At 39.7% G+C, this 20774-nt stretch overlaps 1 protein-coding gene across 3 annotated transcripts in view; it reads left to right on the top strand.

The window, feature by feature from the left end:
• LHX8 (LIM homeobox 8) overlaps positions 1-18082 on the top strand; it is a 154906-nt gene extending 136824 nt beyond the window's left edge. The window contains exons 8-9 of one of the 3 annotated variants that reach the window (XM_069232427.1): positions 4202-4290; positions 17386-18082. In XM_069232427.1, the coding sequence (XP_069088528.1) occupies positions 4202-4290; positions 17386-17436 (140 nt within the window). In that variant the 3' untranslated portion in view covers positions 17437-18082. The remainder of the gene's footprint in view (positions 1-4201; positions 4291-17385) is intronic. The other 2 variants (XM_069232428.1, XM_069232429.1) reach the window with 2 other exon arrangements.
• The last annotated feature ends 2692 nt before the right edge of the window (positions 18083-20774 follow it).

Below are 20774 nucleotides of genomic sequence, written 5' to 3'. Positions count from 1 at the left end.
GATCCCGGTTAGTGTTTCCCGTCCACCACCCTGATTACATCTGCACAGAAGCACAGGACCTCTCAGACATTCATGGCGTGTACAAGCATGAAGAAACAAAAACTGATATGGACGTGTAAGCATCACCCAAAGAGATCAGCTTTCATTGGGGTGAACAGAGGGCCAACCTTGCAGGGTATCTGGCAGTTCCTCTGGTATAGACCCACTCATTGAGTTAGTATCGGAAATGTCAAGTAATGCTGTGTCATCCTCTATTAGAAGATTCCCTCTAAACCAGAGCAGCCACTACTTGTGCTCATTCCATTGCAGATGATCTTGGGAGGGGCGAGAGTGGGTCTTGTGGGTCAGTCTATGTCGGGTTCGTGCCAGCGTCCAACCTTTCTCGGTGTCATGGTATTCTCCTCGGGGATGTTCTCCCTTGTACTCTACCCAACTCTAAGTCTGATCAGCAGTTTGAAATAGGAGGATTTTGTCTTCAGCCACCGCTCGAAATTTGGAAGAGAATAACAGTGCAACCTTGATGCTCATTTGTCAAAGTCTAGATTTCACTATGTAATGGGAGACACTTTTCTTCTGCACATCTGAGATGCAGTCTGGACAGACTATGGGGGTTATTCTAACTTTGGAGGAGGTGTTAATCCGTCCCAAAAGTGACGGATTTACCACCAGCCGTATTACGAGTCCATTATATCCTATGGAACTCTTAATACGGCTGGTGGTATATCCGTCACTTTACCGTCACATTTGGGACGGATTAACACTCCTCCAAAGTTAGAATAACCCCCTATGTATTGTTAAAGTCACTTTTGTCTATTTTTAAGTCCGTACTGTTATTCTGGTGCAGAATTTCAATATCAATTATATTTTCAATATTGCTTTAAACTCTCAGGAATTCCAGAGGGAAAATCAGTTAAGAATTTCCTGTTTTCCTGTTTTCCTTTTGTAGCCCCTCAACTCTTTCTCCCCCCCCCCCCCCCCCAACTAAGGCAGTTATCAGTAGGTGTGGGTGGCCTTTTCATTATGTCGGAGTAATCAACAAGAGTAATGCTGAATTACCAAAACCACTGTAATGTAGAATCATGCTATTATGACACATAATATAATTACCCATCATTTGTGATAGAAATTTACCACGGATACACAGGAACAATGCTAATGGTGGAATGTGAGCAGCATTTTTTTTGCGCAGTATTTTTAGTGAAAAATGCAATCTTGCATCCAAAGTGGACACAAAATCACAATTTGTGCTAAATTACAGCTCACAATGCCAGTGTAAAAAAATGTATGTAATTTTTCAAAAATAATATACAAAAGCAAATTGCGTGAATTTCATACGCTAGTTAATAGGGATCGTCTTTGTAGTTCAGAGAACTCCACAGGTTGGGTCCTTATTCTAGCAAACATTTGACATTGCCCAAAGTCTGGTTTCAAGCACTGTTGCCAGTTTGTTCAGAGTTCATGTTGCAGGCTACAGATATCCTGGCTGCTCCCACCATAGCCTCTTTACAGGCACCATTAGAACACAGAGGTATTCTTAGGTTTTGTGCTCTGAGCTGCACCCTCAGGGCAGCACTTTCTCCAATTCAAAATTACTTCTTTGCAACTATTTAAAAAAAAAAAAAAACGTTGAGAATTTATAACTTTTTCCAAAATATTCCAGGACTGAGATAAGAATAGTAAAAAGTCTCCCGGAATATTTGGGAGAAAGTTGCTCTTTCCCCCAATTTTCAGTGACTGAAGTTAAAATAGTAAATTCTAGGGTTCGCCACACCCACTGTTGCCCTGGGAGTTGCTGTGCTGAAATCTCCTAAGAACACTTGCAAACTAAAATCACATGATCAGTTTTGGTGGGAAAACATTCCCTCCATTTCAACTGCCTATACCATCCAATATACTTACCCTATGCAGGGAGCAGTGGCCCAGCAAAGTCAATGCAGTCTCTACAAAGTGACTGTTAGGACTATTTTGAAATAAGAGTTCCCATTTAAGCAGAGCACATGTGGCTATGACTGTTTATCAAACAGGCAGTGAAAACCTCAAAACCTAGGATATCTATAGAACTTAAACCAAAAGCAGCACTGAAACATAGGGTTCCTTCTGGTACAGCATGAACGTATTGGTTATCAGTTCATTACAGACTGGTTTATTGGTAATACATGCCAACATGAAAATGTTTTGTGCCTATAGTGACAGTCAATGATAACAGTGTCTAATAATATTCAAATATCCTGGTACCAACAGTATGGTAAGCTGTTTAATGCATGCAGATTTGAATGGGTTTTGGTAGTCTGATCGTTCAAAGCTTGAACTAAAGCCTATAATAACTCAGATGGCTAACAGGCTCTATGTGCATCAGTAGATGAAGCTCATGATGGGCTGTTTGTATTCTCTCTGCAATTCTACCGTTCATCAGAATAAGAGATTTTGTCTTGAATGGGTTACTTTTCAAAATACTGGGACTCCATTCCTTCAGGTAGATGTCTGGAATTACACCTCATGAAAAACGTTAGTGTCATTGACGTAAATTGTTAACACCACTGTTATTATGTCCATATTTTTAAATTTATGACATTGGTATGACTTATAACCACCCACAAGTTACCACCGCAATCGTACGCAATCACCCTTTTAGGCTACCCCTTTGCTACTGACTGTGTCAATCTTAACGAATCATTAATCGAAAGGGAAGAAGCAGAGACATGGTGTCTGGTATGAATTCTTCTAGGCTAGATATGCTTAGAGTGTAAAGCCTCCCTATTCTGGAAGAATAATAGGCAGCACACTACTTTTGTTGAGAACTGTCATGTTGCAGGTTACTTTGGTATGTTGAAGTCGCTGTGCTCAGTTGTGAGGCACTCACTTCCTAATACAATGCATGACAAAATGCTGTCACGCCAATGTGTGCCTTGATCACTAAATGTCCCATGCTGTTCTGCAACTTCTCCAGATTATCACGTTCTGCCCTGTTGTTCAGAACTGGTTCCCCACTTAGACAAAATATCTCAAGCTTCCCCAATACCTTTTTTTAACAAACTTCACTTCTTTTGACTATAAAGTTGTTGTTCTGGTGCTTTGCCTCCTGGTTCTAACAGAGGATCGCTTCTTACTCACCCACCACAATCTCTGACCCCAAGCTAATAAAAATAAAGCTAAAGAAACAACATCTAAAATAAATTGAACAACATGATTAACAACCCTTATAACTTGCCTTGAGAAAAGGATGTAACTTTCCTGTTGTTGCTTTGTCTTTACTTCCTTCTGGCTTTATGCAGAGGGCAAGCACTACTGCATCTTCCCTCAGCCGAGAGGGAAACAAACCTCAAAGTAAGTTGTTTATACAGATCTATCTTTATGTGAATATTCAGCTATCTCATGCATCACCATATCCATGAAGGTGAACTTTGTGGTTTCTAATTGGCAAATCATTGTCCTCATGAGTGACACACATCTCATTTGGAAATGTTTATGGATTCTCTCTTGTAAACATTGCAGTGTGTTACAGAACCTTCACAGACAGCATGTGGTCATCAATTAAACCATTAACACCAGGGTTTGTAGATCCTGGTGAATTTTGAAAGTGGAAAGGTATTCATACATTATGTATCCACATTTATGGGGACCAACGGACCAATAGAATCAAGAGGAACTCCATTCTTTACATGAGCTTAGTTATTGATCAGAGACTGCAACTAGAGAAGTTTATAGTGAAGGTAAAGTTTACTGCAGGAAGTTTAAGTAATTCTGCTATATTTCCATTGAAAAACATCCCACCAGTCTGTTTTGTTGAAGGAGCAGACTATTTAGTAAATTTTGATTGCCAGTCTATTTTTTATATGCTTTCATGAATTCAACAATTTAGTATCCAGTTGGTTTTTGGAGCCACCTTAGTTTGATGCATGCATCTTCACATCTTTGCCTGAAACTTAAGACATTTACATTAAGCTTACAAACCACTCGCAGTTTGCCTCAAGTATTCTGAAAGAACTTCTCAGGTGCCGATCAGACCATCTTTGTAAGATGGATGTCAATACAAAATGAGTAGAAGATTTCTCTGTAAACTCCAAGCTAGCTCCTTCTTTGGCAGTGAGTCTGCTACCTTTTAAAGCCACTGAAGCACACTGTGTTTTCCTTGTATTACTGTGAATGGCTACCATCCCTTCAGCTTTTAAAACACTGTCATTGCTTTTTGTTTTCTCCACAGGTTCCCATGTTGCTGGGTATCCTCGCCGTCATGCAGAGGACCCAGAAGCCAGATTTGTCAGCTTAAAAAGGACAATGTCCAACAGCTGTGTGAGTTTACCCATTTTCCTTGTAGATACTCTGCTGGGTTCTTCTCCTATTTAGCTATGTAGTTTCTAGTGCATAAAGGCTTTGTATTGAAGATTTGATGCATCTGAAGAAAGCATGTGCTCGTACAATGCTTTCATTGCCTGAATCACGTCAATGCCATCCAGTTGGCAAATTAATTACTTATGTCCATAACACAAAGGAATCTCACATTAATTATTCTGTATATGAATATCATCAATAGGGCTCTCCTGAAAAGTAGAGTAGATAGTTTAAGGGTGTGCTCATCACCTATCTTGTAAAGGGTTACAGGCTAGCTCTGAAATAAAGGCATGAATCTCCTGAGCCAACTTATTTTAATAACCATTATGGAATATAAAACTTTGAAACCAAGAGAAGGCTCACTATCCCAACAAAGCTGACATTTTCAGATTCTCTTATCCTTCCCGAAAAGTTAATACGGGGTACTTCTTAGTCAAGGGAACACAGTTAAGTTTCCTTCCTACACGTCCACAATCCTTAGCCACACCCAGGTTTAGGCTACATGCTTAGGGGATAGCTGCATAATTTTTGTACTTCAGGTCACTTGCTCCCATAAAAGCCCCAGAATCTGGTATACTAGGGAAAGTTAATTAGAAATCAGTAATTCAAGTTTCTAGTGGGTCCCATTCAAAAAGAAATAAAATAGAGTAGTTGTCAAGAATCCCAAAAATGACTCCTGTGACATAGGTAGTTTTGAAATTTAGGAATGTCAATAGTGACTCTGCATGTTGATATTTTTAGGTGTGGTAAAACCAAACTCTTTTGTTCAGCACACAAAGTGGTCTTACCATCGGCCCTCTTCCGTTGTGAATCCTCTCCAGACATTGGCTTGCAATATTGTCAATCATATCTTGGATCAGCTGAGGGAGTATTTTAATCTCACAGTCCTACTTTTCACTGTGTGGGTGTATCTTTCTGTACCATAGTAAATACTTTCATTGACACGCAGAAGGGACTATTTAATATCTGAATAGTACATTCAATAATCAGATTTTTTTTTTTTTTGTATGATTCCATTTTTTATCTCGTACATGCATTGTACCCAAAAAGCAATCTTTTATTCTTATAAATGTCAGTTCACTTTTAAGGAAAACAAAGTAGTTTCTAGGGACACCAAGAAACTCCTCCTCTAAGTTCAATTGAAAATTACTCTTTAACCAAATTCAGCCACTGAGTAACTGATGAGAATGAGTGCTCATCAGTTTCTCTTCTCCTGCTGCTGGACCATGCTGAAAAAACATTCAATGTACCTAGCAGCTTTTACAAAACCAATAGGTCTGATTTACCAATGAAAATGCAAATCAGACCTATTGGCTTTGTCCCTACTTACTCATATAGTGGAAAGGTGATCAATCCATGTTCACTTACCGTAAGCTACATTGGCTGAAAACATGAGACTTGTCACACTTCCTCAATAAAGTTCTCATCAAATTGCATTTTTTTTTTTTTTTTTTTTTAACAGTTACTATGGCTCTTTAGTCCTACTAAGATTAACCTGTTTTGATATTTTACTTTGGGGTGAGGGTATGGGGGGGGAAGGTATTCTCAGAAATAACCTGTTTATTTGATATGAAGCTTAACTTTTCAACCTCTGTTTTTTCCAACTTACATTGAGCTCACTCTGTTATCTCAAGAACCCTCCTTAGCACAAGTCTATTGAGGGAACCACATACTTGCCGCTTTGTAGATGTTTCTTTCACATTTGGTGAGTTATTGCTGCTGAATTTAGCTTTCAAACAGTTTTTTTCACTAAATTGGTTTCCATGGTGACTAATTTGCTTTTTAGAGAAATTTTAGTTTAGCTAGAAGTAAATAGGAATACTGTGGAAAAATACTACCGGGTGGGTTTATTCCTTCAGCATGGCTTCATTTGCATAATTCATTGAGGCCTTGCCTGTCACCTCTTAAGTCAGTCTTTATCTTAAACTACTTGTAATGTACATTAACGAATGGGCCTACTCTGCTCCTGGTTGTTGGCCAAGTGATTGAAGTTTGCTATTTCAGTTGTCCTATGTCAAAGCTGGCTCTTAATTTGAGAATTGGGAACCTTTGCAAAGTTTATATAGTCCGTCTAGTCACATCTCAAGACCAGTCTCGGAAGCTCTGCACAGCCCCAGGTAGCTATACGACAAACAACAAGCAATTCCCCAGAGAAAATCATGTGAAGCTTTAGAAGTCCCAAAAAGCTGAAGTCAAGTAAAAGAATACAATAAAAATCACAAACCAAGTTAGAAAAAGAGAATATCTCATACATGTTTAAGGCTAAGAGCACCTAGAAAGAGTAAAAAGCCTTTAAAAAAGTTCCATTTGTTATTTACTGGTACCTTGGTCTGATTTCAGTCTGGCCGAAGTGACCTGCATGTGTGCAAAACATCATGGTCAAAGTGTGTAACTTGTGACTTGGACTGTTATGGAGCCCCAGTTCTTACAGTGAGACATTATACAAGGCTGAAGCCAGCAAGGGTCAATAGAAGTCCTTTTGAAGCCATTGGTTTTGACACCAAAAGCCAAGAGTTGAAAGATCCTGGACTTCTGGCTGTTGAGGTCGCTTAACTGTAGGGCTATTATCAAAATCCTTCAGCGAGCATGGCTGGAAGCTGTAACTATGCAAGGCTCAATGAGGCTGAATACATTCCCATAAGGTCCAGCTGAATCGGTTTCAGTGTGGCAAACAGCTCTTGAGTAAGAGGAACCAGGTTTGCATGCCTGTATTGGGTGCCATCTCAATGGGCAAACCTTGCTACCTTTCCCTGCTCCTCTGGAGATGGAAAAGAATGATAAAATCCCACTTTTCTCTAGCTGCCAAAAACGTTCCACCTGGTCTCTCAATGCATACTTCCAGGCTCCCAGTTTCACTTAATCCAGGGCTCCAAATGCCCAACCCTCTGTGGTCAGCTGGGCCTATTTGAAGACATAAGTGCTTTTCCTTTTGTGTCCCTGGAACAGACTAAAAGAAGGTCAGCCACATGAATCTTGCAGAGTAGTTCTACTATGTGGATGATAGCATTAGTCAGGAGTGCTCGAGTTCTTTTCTTCTAGCAGGACTGCCTTCAAGTGTAGTTTTCCCAGGTCCAGTAATGTTTTGAGGAGGAGGTGGTGAGGTGCCAGATTTGTCCTGTGCAGTTGCCAGTGTTGAAGACTTTTTAATTTACTCTGGTCTACTTTTTCACCCTAAGTACACCACCTATAGCAGCACTTTCTCTTCATGTTACTTTAAACATTCCTCCTCATGAGAAGGGTTTCAGACTTCTCCCTAGATTACTCCCTATTTAGATGAGGCCTCTTCCTCTGTCAAGACAGAGAGCTGCGATTTATTCTGGTTGCAAATGGAGCCGGATTCTAGGAGGGCCCTGGGAATGAATGGGTTAGCCACATATAGCATCTGCAAGTCAATAGAGAGAGTGTGAGATTCGCAATCTTGGAAAGTTGAAAGAACAAAAAGCAAATACCTTTTTACAAATTAAGTAGTTCGTTGAGGACAAAACCCCAAAACCAAGCAGTTTTCCCCTGGACACCACAAATCTTCTCTCCAGAGGCTCAATACACCATACTGGCTGGAGTTGAGTATTAAAACTGATTGCATGACTGGTTTAGTTCAGACAGCATAAAGTGCAGATTTTTAAAGAAACTTTTCCATGAAAGTTATCAAATCTACTTTCAACATGAAATTTATTTTTTTAACTAAGAGATGAATAACTGAACAGCAGTGTCACTGGGACCAAAGAATCAAACCAGTAACAAGAAGGTGTGGAAAATAGCAAACAAATTGAGGGAGATCGTGCAGAAAATGCAGGTTTCCTACACTCTCATGTAATGTGAAAGATTAGGGAAGGAAACCATAGGTTACAAATAGTGTTTCCTCCTCTTTCCTTCCCCAGGGTTTTCTACTTCACCATAAGCTAGATCAGTAAGTTATGGAAGATATTTGTCAACAGTGTGCATGGTCTAGGTTCAACACCCAGTAATAAATGTGTGGCAGTTTTTGTTGTGTGCCATCAAGAGCGGTCGGTAACTGATGTTCTGATCCTTGTAAATTCCTTATGCTGGTAAAACCTCCAAGTGTTAGCGAGAGACATCTGGTAATGGGTTCTGCCAATTTAGTCTACCAGGATTTTGTACTTTTGACTACCTAGTTTTTAGGCCTTTGGTAGTGTGAGACACCCACAGCAGAGTCTCTCACTCACAGTAACTAGACAGAGTGTGTTAACTGCCAGTGCATGGCTTTCCTTATTAGGCTGCTGTGGTGCAGGTATGGTAAGGGGCAATGGGCTGGCTACACTAGAACACAAGTTCAGGTTGCCTGGGTGAAACTACAGTCATGTGCAGACCATTAATTGTGCATAGATAGCCAGGTGCAGAAGGGAATCTGCAAGGTTTGGTGTTGACCTGGGGTAGGCATTTATAGATGGGTCTGTAGGGTTTACGGGAAATCACTGTATGATGCATATCAATGAAAACAGCCCTAAAGTGCAGTTTGCTTCCACTGAAGCCAACACAGTCCAACAAAATGTCAACCAGGGGTAAAACATGCACACAGGGTTTGATTTCTTTTTTTTGTTTCTTCTTTTCTTTTCTTCCTGTCTCCAACACATTGAATCAACATCTTATGGGACTTCAGGAGTAATCATTTCTCCAGCACATCTCATAACCCAATTCCAGGTGTGTTTACCCCCTACTTTTCTAAGTTAAATACTCTCTTAGACATCAGAGGGAACAATTGCCACACCCACACAAAAGGAGCAATTATCAGTGATTGATTCCATTCCTTAAAATGAAGGGAATGGGAGAAAAATCTGCATCTGGTAATTAGTTTGCACACTGCACATGTGTTGGGACAGCCCAGATTTAGAGCGAACCTAGGAGGGGCTTCCTTCTGAATTTTTGATTGGAAACTGTGATGACGACAATGATGATAATGAAACTCATAAAGCACATGGCTACTTCAACAGAAGTGTCCCAGTGCTAGTAAGGTTTAACTCCCAAGAAAAAGTTGCAAAAGACCTAAATAAGACAGCCTATCTACAAAGCCAAATTTTAACACATTTCAGAACAGGAAGTCTGTCTTTGATTTGCCTCAGATGAAACAGAAGAGAGTTTCATAATTTGGGTGCAAGAAAACTAAAAGAGCTACCCCAATGCGAACGTTCTTCACTCTGAGGACCTGAGCTAACAAGGCCTCAGAGGCCTGAGAATAGGTTCTCATGAGCTTGTGCAGGTAGCCAGCACCTGTCTTCCTAAAGACCCTATAACCGTAGCAAAGAGCTTTGAAAAAGAGACCATCAGGAGCCAGTGCAATTTGCAAACAGCCGAGCTCAGAGAGGGCTGCTTGGAAAGATTTAGCAAAATCCAGGCTGCAGAATTCTGAACACGATGGAATCTCATGAGCAGAGACTCCCAGATTTAAGATGTTGCAGTAATCCATTTGAGAGATTGTTGTTTTCTAGGCAGATTCAGCCAGAAGAGTGATGATTTTCTTAAGAGTTTTTAAGATCCCGAAGCATTTGCCTGCCAAAGCAGTGACTTGGCTGTTGAAGGTAAAGTTTTCATCAAACCAAATGCCTCTGTTTTTAACCCTAGGCTTTGGTGAAGGAAGAGGACTAAGTGGCGCTGGGCACCAGTCGGAGGACCAGATTGAAGGCTGCTTGCCCAGGATGAGGACCTCGGTCTTACCTGCATTTAATTTCAGGCAGTTAAGGTCCATCTATTGGGCTATCTCTGACAAGCAAGCCTCCAAAGAGACAGCCACGCCTTCAGAGTTTTGCTATAAGGTGACAATCAACTGAGTATCGTCGGTGTACAATGAGATGTCAGAACTGTGAGACTCAATGAGATCAGTCAGGGGGCACATATATAGATTGAATAGGGTAGGACTCCAGAATCAGCCTTATGACACCCCCTGCGGTAGTGGAAGAACCTGCAATCAAAAAGGCTTCTGCAGGGCCTGAAAAGTGTGACCCTGCAAAAAAAGGTGCAAACCATTGCAGACCCATATGGCCGACACCACAACTCCACAACCACTCTAATAGGAGTTTGTGGGATATGGTGTCAAGGTTGCACTCTGATCTGACAGCAGCAATACATCTGATCATGATAAGGGTGCCACTGCAGCAAGGACTGGAGGCGAGCAGAAGAGCGAACACTTTGCTCTACCAGGGGGGGAAAACCTAACTGAGTTTTATGCTATAAGTTTTTGGCTTCAATAAACATTAACTGCTGATTGATGCCACTTTCTAAAGAAAAGAAAGTAGCAAAATCGGACTATAGTTCTCTGGTTTAGTGAGGTCAAGAGAATGCTTTTTCAACAGTGGAGCCACTGAGGTGTACTTACATCTCGTTGGGACTTAGGTCGCTGAAAACAAATTTATTAATGAGTTCTCTGAACACTGGGGGCACTTTTGCACTCCTTGCTTCAAAATATCAGGAGAGGCTGGATCAGGAGGTGATCAAGATTTTACAGATGGCAAGCGACTGTAGCTCACCCAGTTCAATAGATTTGAACTGAAGCAGTCTAGTGTGGTCTGTAGAGTGCTTGAACCAGGCCTTCAGACTTGGGGCATTTCTAGTGGCCTGTGGGTAGGAGGAGTAGTTGGATGCTAGTTTGTCTGAGAAGAATTTGGCAAGAGCATTACACCTATCCTCTGAGGAGGGAATAGAGATGGCGACTTGGTCCATTGAGAAAAGAGGTTTAACAATAGAGAAAAATTCTTGTGATGAGTTCTGCACAAGCTCAATTTTGTTAGCATAAAATTCACGTTGCATGTGTCTAATATAGCTGTGGTAAGTTTTTAAGGCTAAGCAAAAGATATCCTTGCTTGCATTATTAAAATCTGTACACCGATGTGCTCACAGTGGTTGCAATTCCTTTTGAGCTTGGCAAGTTCCTCATTGAACCAATCTGCTGTAGGCTTGGTTCTACGTGCTATCCTATAAACTACTTGTGCAATTTGGTCCAATGCCAGATATCAAATCTTCTACTTGGGTGTTCACTATGGTGACAGTTAACGAGTTTAGGGTGGGTTCACGGCCAGGGCATTATTACATTTAGCAGGATTAACCTTAGCCCATTTCCTATACCTGATCTTCTGTCAAGAGACAGAGTTCGAGAGAAATGTACCAATAGGAACCTGAAAAGAAACAGCTAGATGATCAGACCATAGATTAAGTCAATGAGGAATCCACAGCTAATTCACTTAGGTTGGAGAAGCTAGGATCGAGCTTATTCCCACACTTGTGTGTTGGGAAGGAATCTAGTTGTGGTAGCTAAAGGTCTTCCATGTCTGCAACCAGCGCAGTTATCGAGGGGTATGCGGTTTCCTCTGAGTGAGGATTGAGGTCTCCTACAAAAGTGAAGTTGGAATGGTGGAAAACCTGAGGGGGCGGAACATCAGCCAGTGATGCGGTGAAACTAGAGGCTGGAACTGGTGGCCGATAGATCAACATCCTAGAGACCAAGAAGTTACTAGAGAACGCCAAGGTAAAAAGATCTGCCTCCGAGTCAGCTATAGTTAGTTATGTAAAAGTATATGACTGGGACTGTTAAAAATTATCCCAAGTTAGGGCTGGAGCGGAGGCCTTCAGATGAGCTCTTTCCAGAGAAAACCTGACTGAGCCATTGTGGATTGTCCCAGAATGCTGTGCAGGAGTGTTGGAACAGAGGTGGAGGCATGATCTGGCATCTCAAAATTGCATAAACTAAGGGCAGTGAAGAGGTGCTGTAAAGCATGGGCTAACCCTCCTCTGACACAGAACTTTACACAAACTATGGAGCCGAACTCGATTGGATCAATGTAAGAACCCTCCCATCGACCTAAGTGGAAAATAATAAGGGTGGGCGGGACTCTCAGAATTTGACTCTGGCAGTTTTTTATGTAACACTAGAGAATTTTGCAGAGATTCTGTGGAGTTTTGGCAGTGGGCAGAAATACGCATGTTGCACTGCTTGCGCTGTGATTTAATGCCAGGATTTCATTTCACACTGACACATCAGTGCAAACAGCACTACACTGCATGCCACAGGGTGCAAATATTTGAGTTGATTTTGCTGTGCTCGAGTAGATTTTCTACTCAAGCATCAGCCTTCTGATTGTGAACAGTCATGACCACCAGTGTTTAAAATATCTTGCCGGACATCCTTCTAGTGACAAAAATCGCACTAGGGGGATACCAAATCTCACTCGCACTCACTAAGTTAAAGTTTTGGAGCCGCATGTGAGGAAAAAATTCTGCCATGCAGTGTTTGGCAGAATTTTACCTGAACTTTGCATTACAAGCGTAACGCAAAGTCAGAAAAATTCTGCCATTTCTGCTGGCAGAATGGAATATTTCACCCACCCCTTGAAAATAATCCTTTTGTTTTAAAGAACTCTCAACCATCAAGGGTACCCCTTGTCGGCATGCTTCATCATAGAGTTCCTTCCTGTTTTGTCGAAGTATGGGACATGCTACAACCTTGGAGACTCATGTGAGCACTTTGTTGGAAAATAAATAGGGCAGTGAGTGGGGGTATGGTTAAGCTTTAAAAATACCTGCCCGATAGCTCAAACGTTTTAACCTGCGAGCCAGCTTGTCTGAATAAAAATGGGAAAAGTTAGGCAGTCCTGGGGCTCTAGTTACCCTAACTTCCTCTTAGGAATAACACGTTTCTCCTACTTATGCTCCCAAATGCTTGTGGCATTTGTCAGGACCAATTCTACTACCAAGAACCGCACCCATTTCAAAATACTGGTGTAACTGCTGAATTTGTCATACATAAGTGAAGCTCATCTAAACCACATACTTGGAGTCAATAAACTGGTATCTGAAAGGAGAAGGGAAAAAAATAGCATTGTTCAAAGGTTATGTACAGATGTTTAAAGACCCAGCTATCCGCTCATCGTTCATGCCGTTAGCAGTATCACATAGCCGCATCATTATCATCCCTGTGGGAATAAACAAATGCAAACGTGGGCACATCTAGGACTCACACAGGATGAAACCAATGGTCATGCACTACACGCAGTGTTCCATAGGTACATGAAGGAGAGGTGTTGTCACATACTGGATTGCAAATGAACAAGAGGAAAGCATTAAGCATCAGGGTACTCTCATGAATAAAAGACACCTTACAAGTGATTATGCCATACTTATGACTACAAGGTGCCCACCTGGTCTGCTCACCTAAAATACTTTGCCCGCATTTTGAGGCAAGTGAGCAGCCGGAGCTGTTTAAATATGTTTCTCTCTGACGGCTGCATCTCATAATTAATCGCATCTGACGTCTCTCCCGTTCCTTAAAGTCTGGAGAGAGGAAGACTAGAGCATATCTTAAACACTATGGCTACCAATAGTGGGCTGATCGCACTTTGTCATTTAAGCTTCACGGTATAAAAACATCTAACTGGTCGCTCATAGTTGGGTACCAATGTTTAGGCTGAAGAGGTGTAATTACGGTAAAAATAAAGTCATACAAAATTAGAACGTTCAAAAACTAGACAAAAGTTGTAGAAAAAATAAAGTAAAACAAGAAGGAATTACGTTATGTGAAATGATGGCTCTGAGGGACAATTAGAATAGTTCATAAAAGGAAGTGGGGGTTCGTAGGCCGCAAGAGTGCACAAGGAGGGGATGCGAGTGAGAGTCCCAAGAGGTTAAGTGATTGAAAAAGACAGTCGGGTGTGGGAAACACAAGACAATGAGATGGAGAAAACATAGGGACCGGGGATATCGCTCATGTAAATAATAAAAAAAAAAAATTAAAACGGGAACTGGTGGGAGCATAAGAGTAATATGATGATTCTAAAATTAAAAACAACAAAAACTTTATCTGCACATTTTTGGATAATATATACAATCAGGAATGTCAGCCACAACTTCTTGGAACAACTTCTATATCACTACATTTGGGTTTATTTTTTGTAGTGAACTTTTTATATGCATACGACAGTTACTGACTTTTTTATATTAGATCTTTATTAGCAAAGCATTCCTTATGTGTCTCTCTTCGCCTCCAAATCTGCTAAATAAGTAAATAAAAATGATAGGTGAAGAAAGCTATTGCTCACTTTCTTTAGCCTCTTGGTAATATTTTCCCGTCACCACGTGTTACGAATCTTGTACAACATTTCGGGAATGGTTTAGTGAGACTGTTTTTTTTTTCCTGATTTCATATCTAGTCTCGAAACCAGTATTCTTTCACAACAATTTAGGGGAACGTCCACAATTCATTTTGGTAATATTTTATAACACTAAGATGTTTTTTAAATACCCCTATCATCTTCCATATGATGCCTACATACTGTGTGCTGCCTAAAAGATGCTGCTTTGCACTTTGTTCCCCAAAAATACCGTTTCATTGGCTATGCTTACCTTAATATTTGGGTTTTATATTTAAAATAAGTGTGAAGAAAATACATGTTTTGTGCACCTCATTCCTTTGTATTTACTTTACATGCAAATTTTGTGAACATTGATAGTGTCTTATAATGAGGAGTCATTCTAGGATATTAATATATATTGCTTGATGTAGCCAAAGATTTTTGTCTTATCTGTTTTTGCTGGTTGTAGAACTCTGTGCACTTTAATACTGGTTAAAAGGTGAATTGCCTGTGCTCCCCTTTTCACATGGGTGAATTGACAAATCTGTAATTGGCAGATTTAACCTACCTAAAAGTCCCTAGTATACCTAGAGCCTGTAAGTTAAATGTTGTTAGTAAACTGCTGAACGCTTTGGGGCAGTGAAAACCTGGCTTCAAGTCCACCATTGTAGCCTGACTCACGCAGTTTTTAAACTATAACTCAACCTGTCAAATAAACCCTTTTCACAGACCTAAATCTTCATTTAAAATATTAATGTCACCCCCAGGTAGGCCCTATGGCCAATAAGGCAGGCTGCATAGTATTTAAAAGTGGGATCTGTAAAAACTTAATATTAAACATGTCTTTACAGTGACTAGTGCCTAAAAGCTATTTTCAGTCTCAAGGCTGGACTGTTCCATAGAGAAACACTGGGATGCAATTTTAAATGTAGTAAAGCAACATCTAAAAATTTCATTCTGGAACTCTTAAATAGATATTATGGAAATTGTACTTTTCGAAAAGTTGCCTTTTCCTATCTAAAGCATCTGGAGTCTAATTGTCATTATTCTCCAGCTGAAGTCTTCTGTGTGCTCAAGCCCTGAATGAAGTGTGTAAGAAACGTCTTGCAAAGCAGAGCTAAAGGCCTGGGTGTGGAGAGTGTCTCTTGTGTCTGTTCCCCTGACAGGATGGCTATTAGGACAGTTTACAGGAATTTAGTTGACTTCAAGCAGGGCTCACACATTAGAGGCAGATGTCAAATGACACCTGCATAGATCCTTTTATCATTTTTCCCCAGTCATCTAGACTCCAGTCACAGTGGGGAGGAAGCTGTCCCAAGCACTGGTTTGAAGTTACCACAGAGAAGGGGTTGTTTATTATCCAGACCACACATCTCTGGTGACCACACAGACTCCGCAAAAGGCAAGAAGGGTTTCACCATCTTCTATTTAGGCAGAGAGGGGCACTGTGAGATTGTTTGCAGTAGGGCACACAGGAATGCTTCAAAAGTTGCCGGGGTAACTCCTGGAAATGTTTAACCTTTGGCAAGGGAGGAACGAGGAGTCACCCTCATCCACAAGCTGGTGTCTGGCATAAATGTGGCATCCTCAGCACCCTTCTCAGAATATTACTAGACCTGAAGCAAATCAGAAGAGGACTTAAGCTAATGTATGAGACTTGAGACGAACCCTGAAAGACTGGACCTGCTCTTCTGTACCCAGGCCAAAGACGTGGACTCCAAGGAACACAATGTTGACCTCCTGTTCAAGCTACAGCGATACAATTTGCAACAAGAGGCCTTTCCTGAATTTCCCTGCTGACCAATTTGAACATGACCTGTCCTAGACCCTGCTCTTGGCATCTGCTGGAGTCCAGGAACGGAAGTGCTGTTCCTGAGGTCTTGGGACCCTGTGCTTTGTGAAGGTGAACTTCTATCACCCCTGAAATGTGGGGGCTTAGAAACGCTCATCACCAAAGGCCTTTGATGGACTGGTACAAACCTGCCAATCCAACCAAGGCCCATTGAAGCTGGGCTAAAGGTTCATGTTTACCCTGCTGCAAGCTTTTCTGCATTAGCAAATGGAATGCTGTGGCCCATTGGCTCAGCCCAATGCCTTGTCCAGCTGGAGAAATCTGGTATTGCTTGTCCGGGTTCAGGAATGGCCTATCCTGGCAGTTTGTGCTGGCCTTTTCTGATTGGAGCAGGGTCAAGACTGATTTGCTTATGGTAGAGTCCAAATTGGGGTGGCATGGTGAGCAAAAAAAAGATGGGTTGGAAAGCTACCCTGAGTAGTTAGACTTGTTGCAGTCATTTCTTCTATCACCTTTTGTGTTTTAAATAAGTACTGTGATCAAGAAAAGTTTTTTTTTTTTTCTTTTCTTTTTTTTGTGTGACTATTTTTATTCTCAATTTTCTATGGAAAGTGATGTTTTGTTGAGCTTTCTTACTGCACACCTTTTGGCGGAATATTTATCTTGCTACTTGTGTTTTATGCATGTGTTTTGAAGCATCTTGAATTAAAAAAAAGAATCACAATTGCAATGGGTAAACTTTCACAATCCACCTCTCTATTTGTAAAGGTATTTAAATGGAAAGTGTTATTTTCCCTGCTTTAATAGACTACATTTATACTCTGATCACTCTTTAACCACTAACACATCTTCTGTTGTACTTTGTTTTCAATGCAGTATTCTCTTTACCTGCCTTTAATGCTTGTTGAATCTGTACTATTCTTCACAGCTTCTCCTAACAAACTGTTTGAAGAAAAATATGCTGTAGTTAAGTGGATTCTGTTTTCATTTCTGTTAACATGTGTTTGGAATGGAGATAGGACTGTTGCAAATTTCAAGAAAATAAAGAAAACAAATTACAAATAGGAGCTGAAATGGATTTATGGATACAAAATAGTAGAACATCTTTGAAGGTAGCATGCATTGAGGCAACTGTGAAAAGCTCACTTTTATATTTTTTACTTATTCTCTCTTTTTTTTTATTTTTTATAGCTCATTCACCGACCGCACTTGGACTCCAGTCTATGTTACACCACTCCATGACACAGCTGCCAATGAGTCACACTTAAGTTTGTTTTTTTGCAGGGATACAAAGTTAAAGATTTATTGTGCATTAAAATATCTGTGAAGATATTGTTTATTTAACAAACTTTGAAGACCATTTTTACATTCTACTATGTATTGTTGGTCTTTAAGACAGTCTTACTTATTGTACATAAGTACTCCTGTATAGTTTGAAAAGTACAAATTTTTGTATTGTCTGGAAATAGTCCATGTTATCTGTGTATTTGTTAATTTATTTGTCATCAAAAAAGCACTTTTCCTACTGACTGGCAAGGGTGCACAATGTTTACAATTCTTTGTGAAATGATAGTATGCCATCCATTTCGTCTGTAAATTATTGCCATAAAAATGCATTATTTGTATTTTGACTTAAATGCAACTCAAAGTACAATTCTTGATTTTTATCAGATATGTGTCAACATTAAATTGCAAATGTTTTGAGTGAGCTGAATAAAATTTCATATATGACACTTCACTTAAATTTAGCATTCAACCGAAGTCTTCAGAAATGCACTGTTGCCTTTGAGGCTACCAATGTCACCTTTCCCTGCACTATTTCATGCAATGTTTGGGACCATCTTTACCAAGTGAGACACTCTTATTTGTTTAAGTTATTCCATCTTGACTGTACCACCAGATCTTTATCAAAAACACTTTTGCAACTACTAAACAACATCCTTGTGTTCAGTTTGTGTAGATGTTGTCTCTGACCAATGTGAATGGAGTGCTGTAAATAATGCCAATTTACTGCCATCTTCAGTAAGGTCCTCAGAAAGAGAAACGTCTTCAGTGTAATCTGGCACTTTCTGTTTTGCTTGGAATATTGCTTTGCTAGCAGTTTCTTTGCTGGTCATGGAGGTTTAAATCAAAGAATCAGAACCTACTTCATGGTCCATACTTCCTTATGTATTTGATTAACTTTACTAATCAAGTAAACTACAGAGATCAGCTTGCATTGTCAGCTATACATGAAACCTTTTGGCTTTTACAGTGTTAATTATGGTAGTAGGCACAGTGGGTTGAAGTAGAGAGCGCTTGGTGGAACAGTGGATGCAAAAAACAAAAGGTATTTGTTTGAGGTGATGGGCACTCAATGCAGACAAAATGCAAGTGATGTCCATTGGTTGTGGGAGAGCACAGTGAGGGTCATACATTTTTTAAAAACCTCCACAGCTCTTGGGCTAGACCTTGGAATTGAGCAGATAAATAAGAAATGGATCTTAATTAACATATCCCCATTATCATAACTCAGTCAGATTTCAATCCCCGGAATCAATAATGAGTTATAATTAAATATTTAAAGTTTCAGATCTTTTTCTTTATCTTTATTAATCAATCCTAGGTTACAGAACATAGCATAACGTGTCTCATGAATACAGTATATCCCTTATCTATATTTCTAAATCACATTAGAATCGAATAACTTCCTAAAGAGTTTTTTTTTTCTTAGAGAGCAGTCAAGGCTCAGCAGCGGAGAACCACCTGAAACAGTGTGTCAAGAAATAAAATATGAAATAGCAAAAAGGAGCAAGCATCTGTGAGTCTGTCTAGCCTCTAAAACTGTCCAGTTGCAAATGAGATGAATATGCAATCTAAGTTTAAAAAAAAAGAAATCTCTGAAGCAAGCTATGAGCAACAAGCAGATAGTGACTGGGGTTGGTATTTGGCATGCTGTGGTATTGTGTGAACCTGTTCTCTACCTGGAACACTTTTATGCAAAGTACAACGATACAGAAGTGTAAACAATTTCAATTATATTTCTTTCAATCATCCAATAAGAGGATGAGGACTTTGTGAGACATGAACAGTTTCCGTTGAGATAAGTTCAAAGAGTCTTCTACACACAAGAAACCTTCAACTACATTTTTAACAACTTTGTAAGACTCGTATTTTCACATCCATCTGGTTTCTGAAAGACAGAACATTCATGTAAGTTTTATGCGCATATAGCTTATGTCAATTTTGTTCTTCAGTGTCTCCACACTAGAAGCCTATTCATAAAGAAGCAAGTTTTTAAGATTATTTGAACAAGTAGAGATTTTAATGGAGGTGAAGTGGTTAGAAAGAATAGGAAATATTTTTTCTTTGTTATTCTAAAGGTTTGTGTAATGCAAGGTATGTGAAAGTCCCAAAAGAAACATTTCAACTGTTCTGCTAAACCATTGATCTTCGTGTTTTCTACTAAGAATGCTCCAGAAATACTAGTTGTCAATCTGTCTACTGCTGTTGAAATCTTTCCAAATTCCTCATCTTTCAGTACTACTTCTATAGCAGGTATAATTGCTCCAAAATTATTTCCAATTCTGTTCCTTCAATCGCACTACGTGTATATCTATGTGCAGGTGTCAGTCTTAATGCATCTAAACTCTGTAATATGATACATATTCAGAAAATGCAAACCTAAATAACAACTACCCTCCAAATTAGCTGACAATCTAAACTATGCATTCTCCCCACAATTGAAACATACCCAAGGTATGGTTGGATCACAATCCTGTAATATCTCCAATGATCCTCCAGACAATTCAAACGCATGATCACAGTTGCTATTTCCCCACTGGTATATTTCATCCACTAATTTTTCTCTTAAACATGCACACATTTTCCTTATGCCTTTTAATTAATTGCTGCTTAGGGACAGTCATTTAATTCTGAACTAATCTTTTTTTTTTTTTTGCCATACATTTTTTTAACATCTATTTTATCTGCAATTCTAGCAAACTGCTAATTTCTCTCTTCTAAGATTGGGACAAGAGCTTTCTCTTGTGAATTCATTAGACACGGTAGGTGTTCATGAGCCTTGACAGTGTTAAAAGGAAGAAATAGTATAAAATAATGCCATGCAGTCTCCATCTCTCTAGCTAATGGATGTACTCCATACTCTTCATTTGTTGAACTTTTGAAAGAACCATATCAACGTTTGAGTCATAGTAATCAAAACGTCTTTGCCTAAACTAAAACATATACTACATGAAATAGCATAGGACAGTGGCATATGACGATATGAAACTTGTTTATCTGCTCAAGATGGCATGTGAGAACAAACATAGGTTTTTCACATCAATAGCTTTAGTGTGTGTTGTTTTAGCCTAGAATAAACTTTCATTGAGTAATCTTCCTTCATGTAATTTACAAATGACACTTTTTACTCATCTTCATGCATACGTGACTTAGCAGTAGTGTTTATAAATTATACTATAGACTTTTCTGTGCCAGGTGTGAAGTGTATAATAAATACTATTTCTCCTCCTACCGAAATTGAGTGTAAGTAAAATCTCTAAAGAACACTATTTCTTCAGAAGGAGATCTCATTCTCT

The sequence above is a fragment of the Pleurodeles waltl genome, chromosome 4_2, assembly GCF_031143425.1.
Source record: "Pleurodeles waltl isolate 20211129_DDA chromosome 4_2, aPleWal1.hap1.20221129, whole genome shotgun sequence".
Lineage (NCBI taxonomy): Eukaryota > Metazoa > Chordata > Amphibia > Caudata > Salamandridae > Pleurodeles > Pleurodeles waltl.
This window is presented reverse-complemented; position numbering and strand designations above follow the sequence as displayed.